The sequence below is a fragment of the Pediculus humanus genome, genomic scaffold (assembly GCF_000006295.1).
Source record: "Pediculus humanus corporis 1103172107540 genomic scaffold, whole genome shotgun sequence".
NCBI lineage: Eukaryota > Metazoa > Arthropoda > Insecta > Psocodea > Pediculidae > Pediculus > Pediculus humanus.
Window position 1 is genome coordinate 10,869 of NW_002987155.1, and position 20,263 is coordinate 31,131.

Genomic DNA, 20,263 nt, shown 5'->3' on the forward strand with positions numbered 1-20,263 from the left:
AAAATTTTACAAATTATTATATTTTTAAATAAAATTTTTTATATAAAATAAATTTCAATTAATACAATAAATTCGCCACAAAAACCTTCTCGGGGATAATTTAATAAATAAATAAATTTTTTTAAATTTTTTTTTTTACGTTTTCCCCTCGAAAATAAAACGATTGATTCGTTTAATTAAAATAATAATATTGTTAATAATTTTTATTTAAAACCGATCTAACGATTTCTTATTTGTATCAAACACGTGCAAGAATGTGTGAAAGTAAAATCAGAACAAAATAATAATAATAAAATTACCATAGACGTTATAAAAAACGATTGCAATCATTTTTTTTTTTTTATTGTCTTTAAAAGCATTTGACAGTTACTTTAAATAATAATAATAATTAGAAAATAATTTTAGGTATAACCCCCTCAACGGTGAAACCCACACAAGTGAAATCGATGATAAATTAATTTTACTATTTTAAATCCATTAAAAAGTGTGAATAAATATTATTGCATATATATTAATCAGTGCATAAAAATATAATTAATCTACTTTTTATTAAAATCAATCAATCAATCATCACTTAATTAATTTTAATAAAAATAATGATAGTTATAATAATAATAATAATAATAATAATAATAATAATAAACGGGAAACATCAGAAAAGGTGTATGAAAATCATAAAAGTTGTTAATATTTAATCTCGCTTGAAAATTTATATATTAAAATATAAAAAAAAAAAAAAAAAAATCGATCGATTGATTGATTTGAAATGCATAAAAAACAAATTATTATTATTATTATTATTTTAAAAACAATCAATCGTTAATTTGATACGTAATTATTATCCATTGTAAATATTATTATTATTATCATTAATTAAATGATTTGGGAATTTTTTTCTTATATCATGTTTTATATAAAAATTAGTCACACTTTCGAATTTTTTTTTATTATAATAGAAAATTTTTCCCTTATTATTTGTTTGTTTTTTTTTTTAATAATAATAATAATAATAATAATAATAATAATAATAATAATAATAATGAAAATATTGATTGAAGTGAATGGTTTAAAAAAAAAAAACCGTTATCGGCCCTCATTTCCTTTTTTTTTTTTTTTTTTTTTTTTTTTTTATATAAAAATCGTTAAATCATTTTTTTAATTTATTTAACATAATGACGTAATAGAATTATTATATTTATAATAATTAAAAGAAAAGTTTTAGAAAGATCTAGAAAAAAAAAATAAAAAAAAAATCAATGGGTAATTAAAAAAAAAAAAAAATGGCCGTAACTTTTCGAGGAGAAAATATAATTTTTTTTTGTTTGTTTGTTTGTTCGTTTTTTCCAGGTTGCAAATTTCATTCCTACGGTGATTATTTAAGGTTCGTTAGAGTGACGGAAAATACACCGATCCACGAAACGATATTAACGGTGGATGTTTACCCCCGTCACAATTTAACATTACTACCCGTCGAAAGATTAGAAGATGCATCTTATTTTGGATTTAGGGAAATAAATACGACGACAATAGGAATTATATTATTAAGATCTTTGGATGATATCGTCGATAATGATAATCCGCAAAACGTATTAAAATTTAAAATAGCTTGCGATTATAACAACGGATTAGATACGGTGAGTTTTTTTTTTTTTTTTTTATTAAAATTTTCTTTTTAAAAATGGTTTTAAAAAAAAAAAAAAATTTAAAAAAATTGTAAAAACCGCATATAATTATTTGTCCGGAGAAAGTAATTTAATGAAAATTTTTTAAGGCGGCGACATTGAAATGTATAAATCTGAAAGTTTGATAGCAAAAAAAAAAAAAAAAGATTTTTTTGTTTCACTTTTAGAAAGGAGATCTAACATATTTAGTGTGGGTTCTCACATGTTAAACTATCCAATATAACACACAATGAAAGAGAAAACAAACATAAAAAAAAAAAAAAAAAGCGTTTGCGCGCCATTATAACAAAAATCACATCGAAGAAAGTGTATCAAAAAAAAAAAAAAAAAATTTTCTTTCATTCCGCTTCGTATCCTACGAATTGTAGTAAAAAAGTTTTTCTTTTTTTTTTTTTTTATTATTTAAACTGATGAGGAAAAAAAAAAAAAAACAAAAACAAAAACAAAAAACCCCCCGAAAAAGTTTAACCTTTCACACGTGTGAACTTTAAGGTCATGTTTAAACCTATGTGTAAAAATCTCATTCTACATAACATATTTTCAAAATGATCGGGTACATACACACGAGAGTTTAATTTTAATTATTCATTTGTCTTCGAGCATCCATTTTGTTTTTGATAGTAAACAATTTTTTAATTTTTATGAATGAATTTTTTCACATATTAAATCCGAATAACGTAAATTTTTTTTTTTTTAGGGTCATACCCAGAAAATGTAATACTAACACATTTGACCTTGCGTGACCTAGTAGACTTTCGGAAAATTTTTTTTAATAGAAAAAAAAAAAAAAAAATTTATTTCGTGCGAAAAGGTTGTGTTCGACACAACGATTTATCGTTTGTGAATGAATACCTTAAAGGTATTATTTGAACTAAATTCTCACGAAAATCTTTTTTTTTTTTAAGAATAAAACGGGGGAGAGGGAGGAGGAGGGGGAAGGGGAGGGAGGAGGGAAATTTGAATATTAATTTTTTTTTGTCTTTTTAAGAATTTTTTTTTTTTTTCCGTTTGTTTGTTGAAAAGTAATAATAATAAATAAAAGAAACCGCAAAACGAAAAAATTATTGAACCACTTTTTGAAAAAAAAAAAACGGACATTTTATCTATTTTTTTTTTTTTTTTTAAAAACTAAACCAGACCTTGTGATTTTTGATGAGAAAACATAAAAGATGTTGTAAGATTTCGAAAAAGAAAAGTAATAAAAAAAAAAAAAAAAAATTAATTTTCTGCAATGTGTTCGATGTTTTTTTATGTCAAAAAATTATATTATATATATATAATCACATGAAATTTTTTTTTCGATATAGAAAATAATAATCGGATCATCTTCTGACACGTCACAAAAAAAAATTGCATTATTATCTTCTTCGTGCTTTACGCTTTATCCATAGAAAAAAATAAAATTAAAAAAAAATTTTTTTTTTTTTTAGATTTCTACGTACATGTCCGTGACGGTTTACGTCGAAGATATAAACGATCACGCTCCACGTTTTCTAGATGTTCCTTATCATGTAACCGTTGACGAATTGACTCCGGTCGGTTTGACCATATTTCGTGGCATACGTGCAATCGATAGGGATAAACCAAACACGCCAAATTCCGACGTACATTATGCCATAGTCGGTGGAAACAAAGAAGGAAAATTTTCATTGGAAAGTAGTCACAGGCCCGATTTGATATTGAGAAAACCTTTGGATTATGATTCGGGGGGTACGGAATATGCGTTGAAAATAATGGCGTCGGATAGGGGAATCCCACAAAGGAATACAACGACGACTCTACGAATAAAAGTTTTAGATAATGATGATTTAAATCCACGATTTACAAGAGAACATTATAAAACTCAAATACTCGAATTTTATCCCATAACGGTGAGTAAATTCAAAAACTTTTTTTTTTTTTTTATTCGCATTCACACCCACTCACGCACTCACGCACTCACGCACGCACGCACGCACGCACAAATGGCAATTAATCGTCAGACAAATATAATTAAATAACTTTTTTTTTTTAAAAACTTTTTGAAGATAATTAACCGAAATCTCTCAATTAAAATCTGGTTGGGGTGGGGGGAAAGAAAGAAAAATTTTTTTTTCGAAACCAGGTCAACCGATCAATTTTAATTTGTTTTCTTTTTATCCCTTACGAAAAACGATACTCCCTAAGCCTCCCCTCGAAAAAAAAAAAATTTAACGACAGTTAAATCCTAGTCTCTGAATATTTCGAAGCAAAAAAAAAAAAAAAAGACGTTACGATTTTTTTTTTTTTTTTTTTTTTTTTTAATACCGTAAATAATATTTTATGTATTAATCTAATTATTTAAAAACATAAATAAAAATAAATTTATTAATATGAATGAATAAAAATAAAATAAATAAAAAAAACCAGGCGTCGATTCACCTGACGATGTGTTGTTGTTAAATTTTTTTTTTTTATTCGACCGCATGCTTTATTTTATTTATTTTAACGTCGTGCGACAAGTTTGCCACACTATTTTATGTCGCACATAAAAAAAAAAAAATTTTTTTTATTTTATTGTCAATAATAATAATAATAATAACTGAACGGAGGATTCATATCGATTTTTTATATTTATTAATAAAAATTAATTGATATTATTTTTTTAATAAAATCAACAGGCTAAAAATTACTTAATTTACTTTGGTTTTTCCTAATCATTATTATTATTATTATTATTATTATTATTATTATTATTATTATTAAACATAAAAAAAACAAATCGATAAAAATATTTCTAAGAAGGTTTTTTTTTTATAAATTTAGCCCGTTCGGTTAAAAGTCATTCACTTGTTTTTCATAATTTCCAACTCGTCGAAGTAGTCATTTGTGGTTATTTTTTTTTGCGTCTGTCTGTGTTTGATTATGCGTAAAACACGCACAGAGAAAAACACAAACGAATTCTCTTTTTCACACGCACGCACATACGCACAGAAAAAAAAATTCTTTCGCATAACGTTACGTTAACGATAATTTACGTAATTTTTTTTTTTCCAACGTTTAACGTGATTCTGATTAATAACCCCTTTAAATAATTTGATAAGGTTATTAATAGTAATAAATGATAATGATAATAATAATAATAATAATAATAAACGGATAATTTAATTTTTGAAACGATAAAAAAAAATGATTCGATTACAATGTCGTAAAATATCAACCGAGTAATTTTTTTTCGTAATTATCATGCTTGACAGAAACAAAAATAATCGTTCGATCGATCGATCGATCTATCGATCAATCGATCGATTTATTTATTTTTCAGGGTAATAAAATTCATAAAGAAATTCGTTTCAAACCACCGATATTAGCCTACGATTCGGATTTGGAAATAAACACTCCGGTTAAATATAGCATAACAACCGGAAATGACAAAGGTTATTTTTATATAGATCCCGTAAACGGAACTTTGTTTTTAGAAAAAGAAATCGATTTGGAAAAGGAATCTTTATTGATTGGAAATACGTTTAATTTACAAATACAAGCGTCACAGGTGAGAAAATTAATTAATTAATTAAAATTAATTATAAATTTTTATTTATTTATTTATTTTTCATCCCGAACAGATCGATAATCCGTTAAAAGCCGGATACGCGAGAGCGGAAATAAAAATCATCGATATCAATGACAACGTACCTGAATTCGAAGTCGATCTTTATAACATAAGCATTGTTGAAAATCTTCCGAACGGTTTTAGCGTATTACAAGTCATTGCCACCGACAAGGATCAGGTACGTTAATTTAAAAAAATTATTTGTTTTGAGTTTTATATAATATTTACAAAACGCACTTCTTCATCTTTTACAAATTTGTTTAAGAAATTCTATGGAAAAAATTTTTTTTTTTTTTTTTTTTTTTTTTTTCAAGGTTCGTGATTTTAAGTGAATAAAATAAATTTTAATAATGGTTAGAAAATGAGGTCGATTTTCTCTCTCTCTCTCTCTTTCGGAAAAAAAGTTTTTTCATTTTTCTTTTAAATTACCTCAATTTTAAACTTGGGAATTTAGGATCAAGGGCAAAAGATTCAGATTTAATTTCTTTTTTTTTCGTCTCACTCACTCTCTCTCTTTTTTAAATATTACAGTTGAAAATATTTGAAATTTTTTAAATTCATTTTAATATTAAATTTTATATATAAACTTTTTTTCTTTTTCTTTTGTTAGGGTGAAAATGGAGAATTCGTTTTTCAATTAGAAGACAAAAGTAAAGCTTTCAATATAGATCCGAAATCGGGTTGGCTTACCGTACGAGATCAAAATATATTAGATCGTGAAAAACAATCTTCTTTAAGCATGAAAGTTTACGCCATTGAAAAAACTCCTAGCGTTATAACGGATGTTAATAAAAAAATAAAAACTGCTTTTGTTTCCGTCGAAGTCACACTCATCGATGCCAACGACAACAATCCGACATTTTTACCAAGTAATTTATACGAATTTAACGTACCTGGTGATGCAAAAATTGGACATATTGTCGGACAGGTAAAATTATTTTAAATTATTTAACTGTCATTTTACGTGAACGTATCACTTATGTAATTTTTCCTTTTAAATGACGTCATCATTAATTTTTCAGGTGAAAACAACCGATCCCGATTTGGGAAATAACGGTCGCGTCACGTATAATTTTCAATATCCATCCAAGACTAATTCGAACGTCAGCAGAAAATTCGATACATTTATTATAGACTCGATAACGGGAGTCATTAAAGTCAACGAATATCCATTGGAACAAGGTAGATATGCGCTTTTTGTCGAAGCTTCGGATCAACCTGAAAATCCGAGCGAAAGAAGATTTTCATTAGCCGTTGTCACAATCGAAGTATTAAAAACGGGAGAAAATAATTTTGTACCTGATTTTATCGGAGCCCCATATGAATTTTGGGTGGGTGGTGATGTTCCTATAGGTACCAGCGTAGGACAAATTCGTGTTACCGAAGCATTGGAAAAGCATCGAGTTCTTTACGATCTTCTTCATAGCTATCAAGATGGAGGTAATCGAATGAGAAAAAAGGCGAAAGTTTAATAATAAAAGATGAAAATTTTTATTACTATTATTATTATTATTATTATATTTTTTAGTACCGTTTGCCGTTGAAGAAACGTCGGGAGTTATCAGTGTCGTTAGCGAACTTCAAAGGTTCGATCGTTTTCTTTACGATTTTGAAGCTTTGGTTACGGATGAAAAAAAAATTACCCTAGTCACAAATTTGACCATACACGTTGTCGATCCGGAAGAATATAAACAACCCATTATTCGGTATGTCACAAAAAAATTTTTTTGGAATCGTTAAAATTTTTCCAATTTACTACTTATCCGATTTTTAAACAGAGAAAATAGTGGGCCGATCGAATTGAGAGTTCGTGAAAATATGCCCAGGGCTTTGGTCGGACAAATTGTTCGACCGTACGAAAGTCCCTACACTAATAAATCCGCCTGGTGGAAATCGTTACGGTTTGTAATTGCCAATCAACCGGAAGTCGCTGATAAATTTGCAATATCATCAGACGGTACAATATATACCCAACGGGGTCTAGACAGAGAAGAAAGGGAAATTTATCATTTAGTAATTATTGTAGAAAGTACTCGTACGAGGAAAAGAACGGCTAAAGTTTATCAGGTAGTCATTAAACAAATTCGATTTAATTAAAAATTGAATTAAAAAAAAATTAAATATAAATTTTTTTTGAAGGTCACCGTTGTGGTCGAAGATGAGAATGACAATCCACCGGTATTCGAACACAATCGATATGAAGGTCACATATTAGAAAATTCACCTGGCGGAACGGAAGTGACTTTAAATCATTTCATAAAAGCAAACGATGCGGATTCGAATATTAATTCTCAATTTAAAATAACGCTTTACGGTGAGGGTAGTGACATTTTCATTTTGGATCAAGTCACGGGAAGGCTTTTTTTGAGAAAAAATATCGCATACGGACTGGACAGAGAAGAAAAACAAACGTACACGTTGAAAGTTGTAGCCAAAGACAAAGGTGAGAATCAAATGAATATTTTAATTTGAAAATCACAATTTAATTTAAATTTAATAAATGAAAATTTCAATTTTTTTAAAAGGAAATTTAAATTCCGAAGTAAAACTTACGGTGCACGTGGATGACGAGAATGACAATCCACCGAAATTTTTACAAATGGTCGTCATGCAAGATGAAGATATTGAAATTGTCGACACTAATGAAAGTAAATTAAAATTTCGTTATGCGTCAAGCGATATCGAACACGAATTACTTCAATTGGACAGTGATAATTCAGGTTCTAGTCTGAAACCATCTGTTTTATTGCCTCCCATTATTTCTCTGTCAGAAAACGTGACGGTTGGAACTTCCATAATAAAATTATTAGCCGACGATAAGGATGCCAATTCGTCCATTACTTACAAAATAATTAAAGAAGTCGTAGTTCCTTCTAACCAAATCGGTGATGTAAATACTCAAAGTAAAAAACATTTTCTTGTCGATTCGAATTCCGGTGAGGTTACGATCGCTACGAAACTTTTTCCCGAAACGAAATATCGTCTCACCGTGTCGGCATTCGATAATGGAGGATACACGGATAACGTGACACTTGTTATCTACGTGAAAGACGTGAATGATCACGCTCCCGTTTTTTCAGAATCCTCATACGATTTCGATCTTGTCGAGGGTGTTTACTCTAATCATATTTTGGGAAAAGTTCAAAGTAGCGATGCGGATTACGGAGATAATGCAAACGTTACGTACACCATTTCTTACAAAGCAGAAGAAATTCAGTTTCCGTTTAGAATTTCCGAAACGGAAGGAGAAATTTATGTTTTCGGTCACATTGATCGAGAAATAAAAGCTTCTTATATTTTTGAAGTCATTGCCAGTGACAACGCAAAAGAAGAACCGAAGCTTACGGCTAGTGTATTGGTAGAAGTACACATCACGGATATAAATGATAATCCTCCAGAATTTTTCCATTTCGATCGTTTGCTGGAACTTCCCCGATATCAACTTGAAGATTTAGAAAATAGTTCGGAGGAAGGTAGCGAAATTCTTTTGGTACCTGTATATTACGCAACCGTTCAAGAAAATACCGCTCTCGGAGTTCCGATTATTAAAATATCGGCAAACGATTCTGATTTTCCCGGAAACGGAAACGGTTTATTTTTATTTGACATAATAAGAAAAAAAAATTTTCCGACTTTTTTTGAAATAGATTCGAAAGAAGGAATTGTTGCCGTGGCCAATAAGCTCGATTACGAACATATACCGATTCATAATGTAACGGTCATCGCTTCAGATTTGGGAAAACCCAGTCTGACGTCGACGGCTTTGCTTATAGTGAGCATCATAGATGTTCCGGAAGATGATGAAGACATAAGAGAACCTATTTTCGATCATAAATATTACGAAGTAGAAGTAGAAGAAAATTTATTTCCTCCTCTCGAACTTCTCACGGTCAACGTTTCGGAAAAGTATCGAGATTTAAGAGTTAAATATTCTATCGTACCTGGTTTGGACAGCAGCGAATTCAACATAAATCCGACAAACGGAACTTTAAGTCTTTTGGTTAAACCCGACAGAGAAACAAAAGCAAAATACGAAATAAAAATAAGAGTTGATAAAATTAAAAGAGCCAGAGGAATGGTATCATTTATTTATCCTCCTCCAGCAGAAAAAATGATCGGTTTAGGTAAGTCAAGTCCTTTCAAATACGCTTTAAACAAATTTTTTTTTTACTTTTGAATTGTACATTTTTCCAACAGCAAACAACGAAGTTAAAATAATAGTGAGAGTGAAAGACGTAAACGATAACGCACCCAAATTTAAACATCATAACGTACCCATCGTTGCTGTTGTACCGAAAACTGCAAGTTACGGCTATGAAATTCTTAAACTGGAAGCGACAGACCTCGATGAGGGTCTTAACGGTGAAATACGTTATTTTATACTAGGAAGAGGAGAAGATTCGCAAAAATTCACCATCGATCCAGTGACGGGTCAAATTCGATCAATTGTCAGTTTCATGAAAGATGCTGGAAAAGTCTTCGGATTCGATGTTAAAGCCGTCGACAGAAGAGGAGCCGATGATGGTCGATCCTCTATAGCTAACGTATTCGTGAGTAAAAAATTTAAAAAAAAAAAACTAAACGTTTAAAAAATTTTTCGTTTTTAATTCTCTTTATTCTTTTTTTTTTTTTTTTTTTTGACAGGTTTACGTATTAGATAATGAGAGACAAGTTGTCATGATAGCAAAATCAAAACCGACAATCGTAGAAAAAAATATAAATTTTATTACCGGGTAATTAATAATTTTAAAATTTAAAAAAAATTAATTACCTTAAAGTACTTTTTTTCAAAATTTGATTTAAAAAATTTTTCAGAACCATATCAAACATAACGGGATTGGAAGTTGGAGCTCGTAAAATAGAACCACACATAAGAAATGATCAAGATGATGGAAAAACGACGGACGTTTATCTTTACGCCATTAATCCATCTTTGAATGTTTTGGTAGATATGGAATCTTTCCATCAGTGCGTATCAATATTTGTAAAAAATATTTACCCTCGTGAAAAATATCATTCATTTATTATTTTACATTTTTTTTTTTTTTTTTAGAATAATGAAAGATAAAAGCAACGATATAAAAAGAAATTTGGATTCTTTTAGAATAACGGATTTTGCTTATACGAATGAACCATTACCAGCAAAGCCACGCTCTCAGAAAAGTACTTTATCCGTTTTGGAAATCACAGTGGTGATACTCGGTTGCGTTGTTTTCGTTGGAGCGATGGCATCTGCCATATGTATAGGATGCATAGAAAGAGGAAAAAAAAGGTTTGCTATCGATTTCTCACATGTTTCCTTCGTTTCTTCGTTTCCTCTCAAGATGAGAGAATTTTTTACATTTTTTTAATTAGAAAAAGAAGAAAAACGTATCCGGCTCCGGAGGTCGGATTCACATTAGCCAAAGCCGTTGTTAAACCTTCTCATTTATTTCCCACGAGTGGTTTTCACGAAGGTTTGTGTCCGGGTAACGTAACGGACACATACGCGGATTTACATTCGAACAAATCAACTTTACACGATTCGAAAAGAAGATTTCGTCACGAATCGATTTATTATCGAAGTCACAGACCTGGAATGCAACGTAGACATTCACAAATGAAACCTCCTTTGGCAAGGTACGTTATTTTTTAACGAATTACAAAAAAAAATCACATTCGTAAACCGTAAAATAAATAATTTTAGGTATTTTTTACAGGTCGAATAGTCACTTTGGTAGGCTTGAAACATCGTTAACGTCACTTCATTCGAGCGGAAAGGATTCAGGTATAACTGAAGGGGGAGGAGGAGGAGGCGTTTGCCCGTGTGGCCATTCCACAAGTCCTTCTTCAGGCGACAGCACCAAGTAAATAGCGCTTCAAATCACAACTATCGTTAAAAATTTATTCTTAGTGTCATCTGTCAGAAACTTTTTTGTCAATTTTTCGCTTGCTTTGTCAATTTCTTCCATCGCTTCCATTCACACACACACACACACACAGTCCTTTTTAAAACAAAACAATTTCATGTTTACGCTTGAAAAAACACAAGAATCACTTTGAATGAAAATTTGCTCGCTCAACATTTCTCTAACCAACTTGACATTCTATGCTTAACTAATCATCATTATCAGTAATTGATAAAATTCAAAACCTTTATTTATTTATTTCACTCTTTTATTTCAATCACAATTATTTATTTAACGAATTTTTTTTTTTTTTTTTCCACGGGGCAAACAACAATCATCCTTTGTTACAAATTATATTTTTAAACATTCCAAGGGTGTAAAAAACCTCCCCCAAAAAAAAAAAAAAACTCAGATAAACTTTATCTTATTGTTTAAAAAAGAAAGAAAGAAAGAATGAAAAGTTACGCGTCATTTTCAAATTGAAAAGGAAATTAAATAAAAAACACAAAAAACTTTTTTCTAAAATTTAATTAAGTTAAACAATTTTGACAAAAAGCTCGAACGTTTTCTCGTATTGATTTTTATATTTAATACAAAAAAAAAAAAATGTTTCTAGGGTATCGGAACACAAACGAAAAAAAATGGGGAAAATTCACGTGTTACGATATGCAAAAGAGTATTTTAAAAAAAAAAACCGATGAAGAAATTTTGTTCCCTGCAAACTCCCCCCCCACTCCCACCCCCCACCCCCGCCACCCGAAAGCACATTCTCGAAAAAATGAAAAAGTAAAATCGATAATTTTTTTTTTTTTTCCCCGTAGTACGAGAGTAAAACACGGAAACATCGTTTTAAAATCATCCGTTTCCGGTTTTTTTCATCATTTTCTCTCTCTCTCTCTTTTTTTCCATACCGGAAATAATTGAAATTTTTTTTTTTTTACAGTGGGAGTTATGAGGATTCGTTAAAATCACTTCATCAAAAGGATAGAAAAAATAAAAAGAAAAATTTAGAAGAAAAAAAAGATAATTTTTGCGAAAAAGTTTTTTCGAAAAAAAATAAAACGGAATTTAAAGATGGACGTATGACGTCATTGTTTGCACCACCGCCACCGCCACCACCTCCGCCATTACCCCACGCATTATTGGCATCTTTAAGAAACATTAGGTAGTCTAAACGAAAAAAAAAAAAAAAAAAAATTACAACGAAATCGTGTGAATCGTCTAGCAGTGAATGACGGCAAGCATTTTATTTTTATTTTATTATTTTTTTTTCTTGTCTCTCATTATTTTTTGTTAAGTTGGTAGCAATGCTATGTGACCAAACTGGGCTCATTACGCAAGATTAACGTTTCACGATGCGTATAACGATTATTTTGATGATGATGAAGATAATGATAATGAATCGCAATAAAGTGAAACGGGAGTTTTAAAAAAAAAAAAAAAAAACTAATAATAATAATAATAATAATAATAATAATAGTAATAATAATAATAATAATTGTGATAGTACAAAAAGGAAAAAAAAAACGTGATCGTGACTATTATTTATGTATGTTTATAGAAAAGATTGTAGAGTCTCTTCTCATTTAAAAAAATTTTTTTTTTGTTTTTATTTACTTAACGTTTACTATTGCCACGTGTTGCCTAATAATAATAATAATTATTATTTATTAGAGGGAGTACGGGGAGAGAGAGAGGGTGGGAGGGGAGGGGCAATCGCGTAATTTTTTTATTCGTCCCTTTAATTTTGTAACGTGTGTGTATGTATATAAAAAAATTTTTTTTTTTTTTTTTTTTTAAATTTTAATTTGTAAACTCGTAAATAATAATAATAATGATAATGATGACGATGATGATGGATAATAATAATAATAATAATAATCAAAACGCGTGCAAGATAAATAAAAAAAAAATAAAACAAAAATGTCGTCGTAAATAAATAAAGTAATAATTTTTATTATTATTATTATAATTACGGTTGTTATCATTATCATTATCATTATCATTATTATTATGATTATTTTTTTTTTTTTAAATAAAAATTAATTTTTATTTGTAGGTACCCGTTTGTGGGTACTTAATAAAATTTATTTTTCAGGTTTTTTTTTTTTTTCCTGATCGAGAGAGAATGAAAAAATTTAATCCAATTTTTTCCATTTTTTTTTTTTTTAATGTTTTAAAAATTTTTAGACGAGTCGTCCGTCCGTCCGTTTGTTTGTTTGTTTGTGTTTGTTGTCGTCGACAAAAAAAAAAAAAAAAACACGTTTGTGACGTTAACGATTTCATATTATTATTATTAATAATAATTTTTTTGTTTTACGTTGTTTAACTAGATTTTCCTTGTTTGAAAATATTTTAACGGCGCAACATAAATAAATAAATAAAAATTTTTTTAAGGGTAGAGGAAAGGAGGAGGAGAAGTAGAAAAAGGAGGAGAAGTAGAAGAAGGAGGGGGGGAGGAGAAGAAGGAGAAGAAGGAGGAGGAGTAGAAAGAGGGGGAGGAGGAGAAGAAGGAGAAGGAAGAGGAGGAGTAGAAAGAGGGGGAGGAGGAGGAGTAGAAAGAGGGGGAGGAGGAGAAGAAGGAGAAGGAGGAGGAGGAGTTGAAAGAGGGGGAGGAGGAGGAGAAGAAGGAGAAGGAGGAGAAGGAGTAGAAAGAGGGGGAGGAGGAGAAGGAGGAGGAGGAGCAGTAAAAGGAGGAGAAGTAGGAGGAGTAGGAGGAAGAGGAAGAAATTTAATCGAAACGGATTAATTTTATTTAGAAAATTAATTTTTTTATTTAAAAAACAAAAAATTTCATTTTATTTAAATTTCACAAAAAAAAACGTGGGGGGAGGGGGAGGGGGGAAATTGAACGTAATTATCCGATTCGATTATTTTTTTCTTTAAACAAATTTAATTAAAATTCTAATAAATTTTTTTTTTAAATAAGAAAGAAAGAGAGAGAGAGAGAGAGAGAGGATAGGATAGACGACGTAATGGAGAAGAAGAGAAATATGATATAAAACGAATGAAAGAGAGAAGAAGAGAAGAGAAGAGAGGAAAAAAACAACAAAATCAAGCTGCTCAGATATTTTTTGAACTTGAACGGCGGTGTCAGCCAACGAACTGTTTTCGCGCAAACGTTCTCCTCTTGTGATCTAGAAAATCTTGGCTGGAATTCGAACGGCCACCACCTCGCGACCCAGAAGAGTGTCGTGTAGACTTTTTAAAATCATCGCCGTTTTGAATACGTTCGTTCGTACGTTCGTTCGTTTTTTTTTTTTTTTTTTTTTTTTAATTTCGTTAATAATAATAATAAAAGTCAAGTTTCGAACGTGGCTGGATTTTTTTATAGCAACTGACGAACGCTTGGAATTTTTTTTTTTTTTGGAAATGGAAGATAAAAATCAAATGAAAAGAAAATTATGAAGATTTTAAAAACGGTACAAAAAATACTATTATTATTATTATTAATTATTTTAATTTTTTAATTTTTAATTAAAATTCAAGATTGAATGATAATGGTAAAAAAAAATTAATTATTATTATTATTATTTTGCTATCGTTTATATTTTTGCTGTTAATTTTTTTTCTTTTTTTGATGTTGTTACGCGACGATACGTTTTTTTTTACGAAATATTTTTAAAACTTTAAATTTTTTTGCTATCAATTAAAAATAGTAATAAATGTATAAAAATCTTATGAACTATAGCAAAAAAAAAATTTTATTAATACTTTTAATTGCTACGGGAAAAAGAAACAAAAAAAAATTTACGATTCGCATCATCCGACTTTTGTTTTTTTTTTTGTTTTTTAATCGGATTTTTTATTTTATTTATTTATTTATTTATTCACTCATTTATTTTTTTTTAAACCGATAAATATTAACGATAGCAAAACAATAATAATAATAATAATAATAATAATAATAAAGGGTAATTTAATAAAATCGAGGGGAAAAAAAAATATCAATTAAATTAATTATATAAAATGTGCTTCGTTTATTTTTTATTTTTTATTTTTTTTTAAATTTTAAACGAAACGAAAAAGAAAATTTGCTGTCATTAAAATTTTTGCTAATGCATTAAAATGCAGACTACGCAAAACTAAACTAAAAAAAAAAAACTTTTTATTTGCTATAAAAAAATAGAGGGAGAAAAAAAAATAAATAAATAAATTTATAACACGTTTGAATCGTCAATTAATTTAAACGTGTGACGTCGAATACGATTTTCTATAAATGATTAATATTAATACGTTCCAGAAATATATTCCAGAATAAAATAATAATAATAGTAATAATAATAATGATGATGATGATGATAATAATTTTATGAAAATTATTTTCATTCGTTTTAAAATTGAGTTGGTTTTCGTTTGTTTGTTTTCTCAAACTCGAAATGATTACATCAAATTTCAATATTATAAAATTATTATTATTATTATTATTATTTCAAATGATTTGTGTTTTAATAACAATAGGAATAATAATGATAATTTTCTTGAGGCGGAAAAACAGAAAATTCGAAAAGAAAATATTTTTAAAATTTAATATGGGAGAAAAGGTTTAAAATAATAAAAATATTAAATATAATTGTGCCTTTTTTATTTTCAGAAAGAAAAACGTTAACGTTAGTTCGTTATATATCGACGGTTATAAAAAGGAAAAAACGTAGTCAAAAACCGGAAACGTTGAAAGAAAGAAAAAAAAAAAAATGTATCCGCCGACGCCGACCGTAGACATCCGTACGGAATTTCAGGTACGACAACATTTATCGTACGTTTACACGCGTAAAGTCGTTACCGAAGTCGGTGATCTTATTAATAATGATATTATTAACGTCGTGACCGGAAGTAACGAAAATGAAAATGTTTTGATCGGAAATAAAAACATATCGGATAACGTTTATTCGTCGTTGTCGTCGTCGGGTGGTAATCATTCCGATTATAATGATTATTTATACAGGCATTCTCCGGCTCTTACGATTGTTTATTGCGTCGCGTATTTTATAGTTTTCGCTGTCGGTTTAGTCGGTAATTGTTTGGTTGTTGCTGTCGTTTTTCGCGCTCCGAGAATGAGAACCGTTACGAATTTGTTCATCGTTAATCTCGCCATTGCCGATATACTCGTCGTCGTTTTATGCATACCTGCGACGCTTCTTGGAAACATATTCGTTCGTAAGTTTACATTATTTCATTTTTTATTCTTTAGAATATACGTTAATTTTGTAGTTGACGTACGACGATGACGTCGATGATGACGTCGACTACAATTTTAACAAGGGTGATTGTGTGCGAGATGTTAAAATGAACAACAACAACAACAAAAACATTCCAGGAACCGTTCAAATAATGATAATAATAATAAAACACGTCACCGATTTATTTTTTAACGGTTAAAAAAATAATCGTAGCAGACATTTTACTTTTCTTTTGTTTGTTTGTTTCTCAGAGATTTTTAACGATTTTTTTTGTTGCGTTCGCGGATGATAAAATAATTCACCCGTTAAAATTTTTTTTTTTTTTTTTTTTTTTTTGGGATCTCTGGGGAAAAAAGAAAATTATTTCGTGTAGTGGAAAATTTTTTTGTTGTTGTTGTTGTCGAAACCATAGACATTTTTCCATCTCAATTTTCTTTCTCTCGTTTGTCATTTCCGGTTTTATTAAACGGAAATTCGAATGGATTTTTTTTTTATAGTTTGAAACGTTGACTTTATAGTCACAGGTGGTAATAAAAAAATAGTTTGAAAAACATTAATTAGTTTTTTGACACACGAATTGAAAATTTACAATATGGCCGACTGAAAACTTTTCATAAACTTTTCATATATGTGAAAAACTTTTTTTGAATTTTTACTTTTTACAAAATTTATCGATTTTGGGGGAAAAAAATTTTATTTTTTTTATTTTTTTTTATAAACGACCGATGGAGTTAATGATGGAATTTGAATCGTAGCAAAAAAAATTGAAAAACTTTGACCCCATTTTTTTTTTTTTTTTAAAGAAATTATTCGGTCAACGATTTTGTTTTCAATGAATTTTCTTTTTTCTTTTGAAATCTTTTTAGAATGTGTAGGATGGATGCCCACGTTTTTTTTTTCTTTTCCCGTTTTTTTTCTCCAGTATTAATTAACGCGATGGAATATTTTTCCTTTCTGGAAATTTTTATTTATATATATATATATAAAAATTAAACTTTCAATTTTCTCAATTGATACAAACAGCAAAAAAGAAAAATTAAAAACCTTCTGCTTTTTATTTATTTTTCATTCAATATAAATAAATAAAAAAAAATTTCCATTCAAATTTCAAAAAAAAAAAACTTTTTGTTGTTGTTGTTGTTATCAAAAACTTTCCATTTCTTTCTTTTTTCTGATTGGTTAATTTTTTTGTCGTCTGCTTTTTCCCTTAATAAAATAAATATTATCCAACGAAAGGGAATGTAAGGTAAACGGTAGTAAAATTTAATTATTTCAATTAATCCGACCGTTTGTTTGTTTGTTTGTTTGTTTGTTGATTGTCTCTTTCGTTTGTTTCGTCTCCCTCCACCCGCTCCCTCCCCCTCTTTAACACGCGTCATTTATTTTTTACGTGCTTTTAAACGTGCTTTCATTTAATTCTAACAAATTATTTTACTTTTTTTTTCTCTCTTGTCATTTACTCCCCACTTTCTCTCTCCAATAAAATTTAAAATGAAAAAAAATCGTAAAAAGTAGGACGTTTTTATGTTGTTTTGCTTTTAGGGTTCGTGGGGAGCCCCCCCCCGTTTTATTTTTTTATTTTTTTTAAATTTAAATTGATTTAATTTTTTTATTTATTTCGGTTAGATTATTAATTAAATTTAAAAAATTATTATTTAAATTTTTTTTTTTTTTTGTAAATTATTTTTATTTGATTCAAACGCATTCTGGAATATTTTTTAAGTTAATTTCTGGAAGTTTCTGGATTTTTTTTTTTTTTAATGTTAAAAAGGATTAGTTTATTTAAATCTTCAGTTGGCCTAAAAAAAAAATTTTTAGACGTTTCAAATTTCTTTTTTTTTTTTTTTTTTGCAAAAAAAAACATAATAATAATAATTTTCCTCCCCTCTCCTCCCCCCTCTCCTCGTTATTTATATGGGTTAACTTGTCCGTGACATTTTTTGCCCTTGGATTTCCCCCCTTCCCCCTTTCTCCCCCTTCGTTACGAACGTATAATTTTTTTATTTTTCATATATATATATATATATATATTTTTTTTTTTTCTCGTGTTTTATTATTATCATTACTATCATTATTTTGTTATTATTATTATTATTATTATTATTATTATTATTGATAATAGTCATTTCAAAGCTATAAAAAAAAAAAATAAGAAGAAGAAAAAGAAATTATGTGGAAAAGATCATAAAAAAAAAGAAAAAATACTTCATTTACATCTATTATAATTTGACTTTTATTATTATTATTATTATCATTATTATCATTTATATACATATAATGCATTATTTATTCTTTAAAAAATTTTAATAATAATTATTATTATTATCATCATTATCGTAATTGGGTTGCTTGATAAGATTTCAGGGATTTTGAACACCACAAACTTTTATAAAACGTGATTGATCAAAACGAAAGGGGAATGATTTTGTTTTATCGGGAGAGGGGTGTTAGGAGGGCGAGGAGAGGGAAGATTGGAAAACACAAAAAGGAAAAGAAGTGAATAAATTGGTGGTTTCCTTTTCCGGTTTATTTTATTTTTTATATAAAGGGAAAAAAAGGGTTTTCGTACGTCAAAAAAAATTTTTTTCCTCCTCTCTTCTCCCCGTTTTCAGTTTTAAATAATTAAAAAAGTGAAAATTCGTTCGTTTGTTTGTTTGTTTGTTTGTTTGTTCTCTTTTTTGGAAAAAAAGGAAATTTCAAAAAATTTTCCACGTGTTAAATATTTTTTTTTTTTAAATAAAAAATTTCAGTTTGAAAAAGTTAAAAAAAAAATTTTCCAATTTTCCGTTTTCTTTTTGTATAAACTAACGGAAATAATTCACAGAGAAAGAGATAGAGAGAGAGAGAGAGAGAGAGAGAGAGAGAGAGAGAGAGAGAAAGAGAAAAATCATAAGAGCGTTTCCGTTTCCGTTAAATCGAAAAAAAAAAAAAATTGGGACCTTCGAATGGTCAATTAATTTAAATAGGTTAATCAAAATTTAAAAATAAGAGTTTTTTTTTCATTTATTTATTTATTTATAAGTTACGAAAAAAAAAAAAGGAAAATTTCGTGATTTTCTAGAATGTTCTCTTTAGCCGAAAGAAAACAAAACAAAAAAAATTACACGCGATTCGTATGAATAGAAAAAAATTCTCGTTAAAAAAAAAAAAATTAACATTTTAGCCTCCGGTCTTGTTTTGTTTCATCTCAACAAAATCAATTATTAGGTCAGTTAACATTAAGGGCAAAATTTTTGTTTTTTTTTTTTTGTTTTGATTTCTTTGTTTAAATTCCGTTACGTAACCTTTTTATAAAATTTTTTGCATTCTTCCCTGCCCCCTCTCCCTTCCTCCTCTTCACCCCTTCTTCCCCTTCTTCCTTTCTTTTTATTTAAATCGAAAAAACAAACAAACAACAAACGAGATATTATACGCATCACGCAACAAGTTTTTTCTTTAAAAAAAATTTTTCCTTTTTAAACTTAATAACAAACGCGGTTGTTATAATAATAATAATAATAATAGTAATAATAATAATAATAATCCTTTTTTTTATACATCGACAATCGAGTTATCATTATTATTATTATTATTATTCTTTATTCCCTTTTTTTTTTCTTTTTTTTTTTTTTTTTTTTTACTTTTTCATCCACAGAATTTTTCAAATCAGACGCTTTTATTATTATTATTACTATTTTTTAATTTAAAAAAAAAACACGATGATGATGATAATAATAATAATAATAATAATAATAATAATAATACACAAATAAATTTAGTTATTGGTTCAAGGTGAATTTAATTTTTTTAAGATGAACCCTTTTAGTTTTGATTTAATGATTTCAAGGATGTTCATTTAAAAAAAAAAAAAAAAAAAAAAAAAAATGGGGTCGGAATCCCTATACTTCGAACAAAAAGAAATTTTTTTTTTTTTGTTTTCCCCCGGAAAATTTTTTTTTTTTT

The 20,263-nt window shown here is 28.3% G+C and overlaps 2 protein-coding genes across 2 annotated transcripts in view; both read left to right on the forward strand.

Moving 5' to 3' along the window:
* Nucleotides 1-1,172: 1,172 nt before the first annotated feature.
* On the forward strand, nucleotides 1,173-12,310 carry Phum_PHUM189310 (uncharacterized protein; the record flags this gene model as incomplete). Its single annotated transcript, XM_002425219.1, has 18 exons — nucleotides 1,173-1,177; nucleotides 1,382-1,634; nucleotides 3,113-3,553; nucleotides 4,966-5,193; nucleotides 5,267-5,431; nucleotides 5,864-6,181; nucleotides 6,276-6,693; nucleotides 6,782-6,959; nucleotides 7,032-7,320; nucleotides 7,393-7,696; nucleotides 7,779-9,377; nucleotides 9,451-9,803; nucleotides 9,898-9,986; nucleotides 10,069-10,221; nucleotides 10,307-10,525; nucleotides 10,609-10,872; nucleotides 10,953-11,099; nucleotides 12,085-12,310. 18 exons carry the CDS (start codon nucleotides 1,173-1,175, stop codon nucleotides 12,308-12,310), a joined length of 5,649 nt encoding a protein of 1,882 aa, XP_002425264.1.
* A 3,525-nt stretch (nucleotides 12,311-15,835) lies between these two features.
* The window catches only part of Phum_PHUM189320 (class A rhodopsin-like G-protein coupled receptor GPRsif, putative), a gene marked incomplete at both ends in the record, with an annotated part of 20,079 nt that continues 15,651 nt past the window's right edge, over nucleotides 15,836-20,263 (forward strand). Inside the window, one exon of the mRNA XM_002425220.1 lies at nucleotides 15,836-16,298. Within this exon, the coding sequence (XP_002425265.1) occupies nucleotides 15,836-16,298 (463 nt within the window). The remainder of the gene's footprint in view (nucleotides 16,299-20,263) is intronic.